Here is an 8815-nt window from a genome sequence, read left to right as displayed (position 1 = left end):
CCCCCCTTTTCCCCCTTTTCTTATTTTATTTTTTAAATTTAAATCTCTCTTATCCTTTCCAAGCGTAATGAGCACGAGCCGTCTTTTTAACGCAGTGCAGCTCTCACAGCCGCTGCCTTGTGAAACGCCGCTCAAACATCCTTAAAAAGTGGTGTTTTTTTTGAGAACTTTGCAATAACAAAGTGCTCCGTGCGGGCTGAAGAATGCCAGGGGAACAAAAGCCACATCAACAGCAGAGCCGGGACCAGGGAATACTAAATAGTTGACAGGAATTTTAATATAAAAACCCCCCTCTCTCTCTCTCTCTCTCTCTTCCTTGTCAGTGAGGGTTTTCAGGAAGCCCTCTGTGCTTATCGTAAAGCGGCATACAGCCCAGACAGGGGCTGGGGAGGTGAAAGGTGGCTTCCTGCCATTCTTCTCTGGAGCTGGGTTCCCATGGGCGGTCATGCCAGTTTGACTCTGGTTTGTTCCACGCTCCTGGGGTGATAACGAGGAGATCGGGATTACGGCTGCTTCCAGGGGAACTGGGTTTTCATGGGCTAACGGCGAGTTTAGGGGTTTCCAACCATGAACCGTTTCAATGGACTCTGCAAGGTGTGCTCGGAGAGGAGATACAGACAGGTCTGTATGTCCTGTGGGGGGGAAAAACACCCAACAAACCCTGTGTGGCAGCATGAGTGCGTGTGTTGCTGCGAGTCTTGGTTGAGTTTTTGAGTGTCTATGGGTTTTTGGACCATTTCTGGGCTGTGTGTGTGCTGTTTCCAAGGTGCTGATTTATCATTTGTACATGATAATATGGGGAATATAAGGAAAGCATCTTCAGGTGGGTGTCTCTGGCTGATCTCTGCCCTTTGCTGCCGTGTGTAAACGGGGATTTATTGTTTTGAGGGTAGCGTGCTGACGATGAAAGCTCTAAGCTGCAAGGTGGTGTCTCAATTTACCCCTCATGAGAGGAGACACAGGCACAGCAGGTAACCAGGTCTCTGCCAGGCTGCTGCTGTTGTCTCTTCTCAACATTATTTTGATGTGAATATATTTGGGAATTGCTGTGCTCTGTAAAAGCCAGTGCAGGTTCTCTTCGACTCTGCTGGGTACTGGTTTTGCTTGTGCAGGTCCCAGTCTCCTGCACAGTTTTGAACACAGTTTTCCACCCAGGGTTTGAGTTGGGGCTCCCAGCTCACCATCAGCTTTTCTCTGCACTCCTTTGCTGATCTTTCACATCATGCTAAAGCTGCAGTGAGGGACAGGGTATATTGGGAATTGCACAAAGAACCAGCTTATCTGAAAATGCTCACTTCTTACCAGGGCTACAGCGACTGCCTCACGCAGGAACGCTGCTCTGCCTTGTATTAATGACAACTGACAGTGATTTGTGTCTCAGACCTCAGTTTTCTGTTTTGCCATTTTTTCTTCTGCATAAAATCACATTATTTGTCTTGTAAGAACAAGAGGGGGCTGAAGGAATCCCTAGAAAGCCACCAGAATTCAAGAACATACTTAAGGAAAAACTTCTTTGCTGTGAGGGTGCTGGAGCCCTGGGACAGGCTGCCCAGAGAGGGTGTGGAGTCTCCTTCTCTGGAGAGATTCAAACCCACCTGGACACCATTGTGTGCAACCTGCTGGAGATGGACCTGCTTTGGCAGAGGAGTTGGACTGGATGATCTCCAGAGCTCCCTTCCAACCCCACCATTCTGTGATTGTGATTTTTTGACAAAGTTCGGGGTACCACGAGCCTCTGTGGTGCTGGAATCTCTCACCACCTGGCCACCCACCTTCCAGCTTGTGGCAGATGTTCAAAGTTCTGTGTACAGCGGCAAAAATGGACCAGCTCCCTGTAATGGCCACGGTGGTGGGAGCTGAGGAAAGTGAAGCATCAGCACTGAGAAGCTGCTGTTTAATGGCACAGGGAAGGTGTCTCTGGTGGTGGACAAGACCCAGCCAGCTCAAGGAGAAGGAGTGGGAGACCTCTTGGCATGGGGGGAAGCTTTGGGCTGGAAAGTGGTTGTGGAGTCTCCGTGGTAGGAGAGATGCTGGGCTGGCTCCTGAGGTGCCGATGGGTAACACTTGTGCAGGACTCAGCTCCCCTGAGTTTTCTATTTGAGATGTGAGGTTGGCTCAAGGTGCAGAGCCACAAGCAGCCTCCTTCCCTGTTTGAGGATCCAGCAAACACTGAGTGTAGTGGGACTGGACCTACTTTTTGATCCTGTCAGGGAAAGACAGTTTCTCTTTTGAAGGCTGATTTTATGCTGAGCAATCAAACGGGGACAAGGTGCAGAGAAATGGAAGCTCGCTGCGTTTGCCCTCCTGTGGTAAAGGAGCCAGGAACCAGTTCCCCTCCTTGGCAGCTTCTGCTGAATTCCTCATCTTCTCTCTGTCTGTTTGTTCTCCAAATAATACAGGTCAAATGTTGGATTTTTTTTTTCTTTTCTCTGTCAGTAAAACAAGGATCTTGATAAATGTCTTGGGGGATAATCAGGTATTTACAGGAACTGTCATGCTGAGCTGCTGCTGGAAGCCAACATCAAAAAATAAATATAACTTTATTAATAAGCTCAATGCTTCTTGAATCAGGAGGAGAAATGAGCCTAAATCAACACAGCATCCATCCTCTTCAAACTCAGTGACAGAAAACATACTCACCCCAGCTAATGGGGTGATAGATACGGAGCCTGCTCCAGCACAGCTCCTTGCAGACAGGAGTGCCCCGATCCTGGCCGCTCCCCCTGGAGCAGGGGAGTGCTGCTATTTCTGTATTACCCAACTGGAAATGAAATGTTTAAGTGACTTGCTTAGAGAAGTCAGTGTCAGAGCCAGTTAGAAGCTGTGTTAGAAGTCAGTGTCAGAGCCAGACTGCCAGGTTTTCCTTTCTCATGGCTTATCAGACCTTTTCTTACACTTGCAAGAATCGTGAGTGGAGACTTGTGTGCGCTCAGTAAACACCCATTTGACACCATTCCTCTCTCTTGATCCTCGACTGCATTTTGTGTTACTTTTTAGCATCCTTTCCACCTCCCTTTGGCTGCAGCAGGTGAGAAGCCTGTTCTCCATGGGGTTCCCAGAGTGACAATGTTCATCGTGACAGTTCCTTTGGGCTCTGTGAATGCTCCTAGAAGATGCCACGTGTCTGCCTCTCCAAAGGCTGTGGGGCAGCACCTGGGTGAAAGGGGGGGATGCTCGCTGATCACATGCAGTGGCTGCTTTCCCAATTAACCAACAACTCCGGTATCTCTCTTCAGATTACCATCCCTCGAGGAAGTGATGGGTTTGGCTTCACAATCTGCTGTGACTCCCCAGTCCGTGTGCAGGCAGTGGACTCCGGTAAGAATCACAGAATCACAGAATGTTGGGGATTGGAAGGGACCTGGAAAGATCATCCAGTCCAATCCCCCTGCCAGAGCAGGAACCTCAATGAGATCACACAGGAAGGTGTCCAGGCGGGTTTTGAATGTCTCCAGAGAAGGAGACTCCACACCCTCCCTGGGCAGCCTGTCCCAGGGCTCTGTCACCCTCACTGGAAAGAAGTTCATTCTCAAGTTTAAGGGGAACCTCCTGTGTTCCAGCTCACACCCATTGCCCCTTGTCCTACCATTGGGCATTACTGAGAAGAGCCTGGCTCCATCCTGACATTTGCCCTTAGCATAAGAGATCAGACTGTTTTTATCCCTCTTGAAAATCCATTGACTCTGCTTCCCAGAGCCTGTTGTGATTCAGAAGCTTCCATGCTTTGCAGGACTCTTGGTTACCTCCAAGAAACTTCACTTAATGAATTCTCTGTTGCCTCTACTGAGGTCAGAGGCCACTGGTTTAGTGCTGTGTCACTATTTTGTCAGTGTGCTGCAGTAATTTTCAGAGATTTTGTTCCCTTCCCTCTCCAATCTGAGAGCTGTTTGGGAGACCTGTGGAAAGCATCTGGGGCGGGGGGCAGATGTCAGACAGGGGCACAGAGAGGAGCAGGATCGTGGGAGCCCTGGTTGCCTGAGTATGTCCTCTTGGTGTGGACCTGTGGGATGGACTTGGTGTCTCTGTTGTACCCTGGTGCTCCCCACTGCATGCCAGGAAACATGGTAATTTCATGCAATAGCTCTGAGAGAGTATGTATGACTTTGTCCCAGGTGCTGTGTGCGCACACACACCCGCATGTTGGAAGGTGAAGCTCCAGGCTAGCTGACCCCACTTCATTTTCAGGTGTGGACGTTAGCGGAAACAGTTTGGAGGAGTGAGTGGTGCAAGCTGTGCTATTTGGGTGTGCACTATCCCCAGGGTTTCTCCTCCTCCCTGTATTCTTAGCTCTGTGTCCTGCAGGAGGGTGGCATTTGTCTCTTCTCTCTGTAGGTGGCCCAGCAGAAAAGGCTGGTCTGCAGCAGCTCGACACGGTGCTGCAGCTGAATGAGCAGCCTGTGGAGCACTGGAAATGTGTGGATCTGGCACATGAAATCCGGTGAGTATTCACCCAAAGCATCAGTGCAGGGCTGTGGGAGAGATGGTTTGAGGGAGCCTAGGGCAAGGGAGCAGGAGTTTTGAGTGGCTACGGGAAGGAGAAGGCTTTGAGGGATGCAGGAGACTGGGAAGGGACTCTGTGATGGAAGAAGAAAGGATGAAGGATGGGACAGAGGCGTTAGAAGCAGGAAGGACTGCAGGGCTCGTGGTTGTTTGAATGATGTGGGGTGCTTCACTCCCTGCTCTCCCATCTCTGACTTGCCTCATGTTGTCCCTTTCAGGAACTGTCCCACTGAGATCATACTACTGGTCTGGAGGCTGGTCCCACAGGTCAAGTCAGGACACGAAGGCATGATCCGTAGATCATCCTGCAAGTCAGCCTACGACCTCCAGTCACCTCCCAACAAGCGGGAAAAGAACAGCACTGTTCCTCCACGGCCCGAGCAGCGCCGGAGCTGCCACATCCTGTATGATGGGAGCGATGGGCTGGTGCTGAACGGCTGGGAGAGGTACACGGAGATCGGCAAGTGCAGCCAGAACACCATGCCACCCCTGTCCCGGGTCCCCTCCGCTGCAGACCAGAACTACATCATCTTAGCACCTTTGAACCCAGGGAGCCAGGTAGGGCTGTTTTCCTGCCCTGTGCTCACCTTACTGCACCTGGCTGTTGGCCGTGCTTTCTGGGTCTTCTCCTGGCCTGTGCTTCAACCTTATCCAGCATCATCTCTAAATGTTTTCCCAATGTATGTGCCGTGTTTCCAAGCCAGATCTGTGTCCCTTGGGGGACCTTTTGCTATTTTTCTAAAGCACTTACCACTAGGTCTGTAGAGCTGGGGTGAATGACCTGGTGCCTCCTCCTTGGGCTCACTCAAGGGGTAAGGATATGGGAAGTGTTTCCACTGTGTAGATCACAGTGCAAGTCACTACTCTCGTGTTCTGTAGGTAATAGAGGAAGACTTTTCACCTCTCTGGAGTGCTTTGGCTTTGCTGGGTTTGGCACATTTAAATTTGCAGTTGTTTATTGTAAAGTCTATCTCAAGCCTACTTCAGGTGACTGTGTCCTTTCTGGGTTGTCTCTTACAGCTGCTGAGGCCTGTCTATCAAGAGAACAATGCTACTGTGGGTAAGTTGCTGATGTGCTGAAAAACACTGCTCAGGGCACCTAGCAGAGCTAAACATGGTCTTCCTAGAACTCTCAAATCCTTACCCTAACCCTGCAATGGGAGTCCCTCACATTTTGAGGACAGTGGCAGAAGCCTGGGGCTTTTGGGTAGGATCATCTTCCCACTCTGAGTCAAACATAAAAGCAAGAACCTTACCTCCAAGCCCAGAGGAGACACAGCTGCTAATGTCACTGCAGCCTCATGGTGAGAAGGTCTCTGGGAGCTGACAGAGCGGCTCTGGTGGCAGGGACTTTCCATCAGGGGCAGGATGGAAACACAAAGTGTGAAAGTGCTGAGCATTGTTGTTGTGGTGGTGCCCCAGATGTGTCTGTGGCCTTGTCCGTGATGTATTTCCCTTCTCATGCTTGGTGCTTTGCTTTGGGGGGTGCTAACACTGTGGCCTCTGCTTTGAGGTTTGTTTTATTACTAAGGATGTGACTCAGATGTGTGCAAACAGTAGTGGGGATTGATGTGCCAGATTTGGGGAATACTCATGTCCTGGGCTGCTGCAAGGTCTCTGGTAGTCTCGGGACCAGCTCTTCTCAAAAACTCTTTCATTCATAAACTCATTTTCTACAACAGATGTGCTGGCTCTTCCTGGAGAACCAGGTATGGTTGGGCTTGTGGAAAGAGTGGGATGAGGTGTGTGGCAGGGCTGGGGGCTACAGGATCCAGGTCCATACAGGAACACCTCATTGATTTGGGAGCTTTGGGAGGCTGTGCTTGCACCCTGGTCTGTTAGGATGCCCTTAGGATGAGCTGTGTGTCTGTAGCAGAGCTGACCTCCTGGGCATGATCTTACAGGAGTGTCTTTAACTCAGCAATCCCCCCCTGGTGTGGGCACAGCTAGAAAATGTTATGCTGCCTGTAAAGGTGAAGCAGCATCCATAGAAGACAAAGTGTGGGGCTGGCAAAGCTGTGGTGGGGATGCCAGGGAGCAGGAGGGAGCAGTGTGGGTCCAAGGCCCCTTGTGCCTTGGATGCTCCCAGCCCGGGAACTCTGCAGCCAGAAGAATATTTTGCAGCTCAGCTGCAAGGGATGTTTTGTACCGTGGAAAACTGCAACTCTTTCCTGCTGTTTGCAGATCCTGTGAAAAGATGAGCTGGACCATGGAGACTTGTTCTGAATTGAAAAGACTCAGGCTTCTTCCCATAACAATTTTTAGTGATTGTTTTCACTTTATTTAACATTAAATCTTCAGAGGGAGGAATGCAGTAGTTAACCTGAGCAGTGATGAAGCTCAGTGATGCAGAGCTGGCTACCAGTCACACAGTGACAGGAGCTCACGCTTCAGGCAGGCTGGATGCATCTCTCTGCCAGTGTGCAAAAACCAGCACTTGTGCAGGTGATGGATTCCTCGGATAAAATGAGGTGATTTTAGGGAGAAGAGGAAAAGCAGATCCTGAGCAGCCCAGACAGATTGGATCTGTCCTGCGCTGAGCTGTCTCTTGCGTTTTGATTTTATCTGGCAGTGCAACCATGACAAAGGGAAAAGAGAAAATGTCAGGGTTATTGCATTTAGGGGTAGAAATAAGCTTTTAGGGCACGAGGGCCACCCCCCTGCCGAGGCAGGCTGTTAAAGCAGGCAGTAAACAGCAGGTCTGGATTGTTAACAGAGCAGGGGCTGGTCTCTGCTGGCGTTTATCTGAAAGTAAACGCGCTATTTCCTAATACTTAATGGAATATGTAATGTTGGGTAGGTTTGTATATTTGCTTTGGACGAGACCTTATCTCCTCTGAGCCATGTTCAGAAGTGTTTTGGCTTGTTTCTGCTTGGGAAGGTTGTTGGTATCTGCTACCGTGCAAAGGCAGAAGCCAATGGGTTGAAAGCTGCTGTGGTGGTCTGGGGCTGGGGGGGTCTCTGGTGGGACACTCCTCTAGCAGGGGCTGCAGGGGGGTTTGCTCATAAATCATAGAATCGTAGAATGGGTTGGGTTGGAAGGGACTTTAAAGATCATCCAGTTCCAACTCCCCTGCCAGCAGCATATTCCTAAGGCATCGCTGTGGAGGAGGATCCTGGGCTAATGCTGCAGTTTCTCACCTGGATATGATAAATCATAGAATCCCAGAATCCCAGACTGGTTTGGGTTGGAAGGGACCTTAAAGCTCATCCAGTCCCAACCCCCCTGCCAGCAGCAGGGACACCTTCCACTAGACCAGGTTGCTCAAAGCCTCATCCAACCTGTCCTTCAACACTTCCAGGGAGGGGGGAAGATGTCTGCCTGCTGGACCCGAGCTGGTTTGGTTCATCAGCTTCAGGGGTGAGGGAGCAAATACTTCAGTTTTTCAATGTGGTTTTTTTTTTTGAATAATTCATTAATTTTTGGTTAGAGACATATTCAGTTCCTGTTGGAGTTGTTGCCTGCAAGTTTTAGGACAGAGCACAGTTTTCTGGTGCCCAGTGGGACATGCTCTGTGGTTAAGGACTCTTGGGGTACATGAACCTGTCTCACCTTCTGTCCCAGCGTGGTGAGTCCTGCTGCTGCTGTGATGGGAGTTTGTTTATGGCAGGAGAGATGTGCACCATGGGCCTGGGGACATAATGGGTGGCCAAAACTGTATGCTGGGGTCACTGGGGAACACTGAGGCCCTTGAACCTGATGGATTAGTGTCATTAATGAGAAATACTTCCCAGTTGGCAGCTGTGCTCTCCCAGCACACCTGGGAGCAGGGCAGCCCAGTGGGCAGCAGCTCAGCAGCTTCTTTCTGGTTCTGGTCCTGTGGGTTGTTCTCATCCTGGCTCCACACGATGGCTCTGGGGAGGAGGATGCACAAAGCTGCCTCCAGTAGATCACCCACCAAACCATCTAGTTGCTCACAGCCAGTTGTGTGCACAGGCTCCCAGCAGCCTGTGATGCTCTCACCTCATTGTGCTGGTGCTGAGAAAATGGGAATTTCTATCCAGAAATGCTCTCAGAGCACCCCACATCCTGCGCCTGCGAGACAAAACGCTGGTGGGAGCTTGCTGGATGTATTCAAAGACATTCCACTGGGCTGTGGGGAAAGGGCTGAGAAATTCTATATGGCAACAATTGCCTGGCAATAGGGGAAGGAATGACTCACCCACGCGGCAGCCAGCAGGGAACAATGCTAACTTCTTGATAATTATCAATAATCATAGAATCATAGAATGGTTTGGGTTGGAAGGTACCTTAAAGATCATTCAGTTCCAACCCCCCTGCCATCAGCAGGGACACCTTCCACTAGACCAGGTT

The 8815-nt window shown here is 50.3% G+C and overlaps 1 protein-coding gene across 1 annotated transcript in view; it reads left to right on the top strand.

Moving 5' to 3' along the window:
- Positions 1-506: 506 nt before the first annotated feature.
- Positions 507-8815, top strand: part of LOC104531444 (regulator of G-protein signaling 3-like) — a gene marked incomplete at its 3' end in the record, with an annotated part of 26896 nt that continues 18587 nt past the window's right edge. The window contains exons 1-5 of the mRNA XM_010176328.1: positions 507-621; positions 3237-3318; positions 4333-4438; positions 4719-5058; positions 5521-5560. Coding sequence (XP_010174630.1) covers positions 568-621; positions 3237-3318; positions 4333-4438; positions 4719-5058; positions 5521-5560 — 622 coding nt within the window. The remainder of the gene's footprint in view (positions 622-3236; positions 3319-4332; positions 4439-4718; positions 5059-5520; positions 5561-8815) is intronic.

Source organism: Antrostomus carolinensis, unplaced genomic scaffold (assembly GCF_000700745.2).
Source record: "Antrostomus carolinensis isolate BGI_N321 unplaced genomic scaffold, ASM70074v2 scaffold18909, whole genome shotgun sequence".
NCBI lineage: Eukaryota > Metazoa > Chordata > Aves > Caprimulgiformes > Caprimulgidae > Antrostomus > Antrostomus carolinensis.
This window is presented reverse-complemented; position numbering and strand designations above follow the sequence as displayed.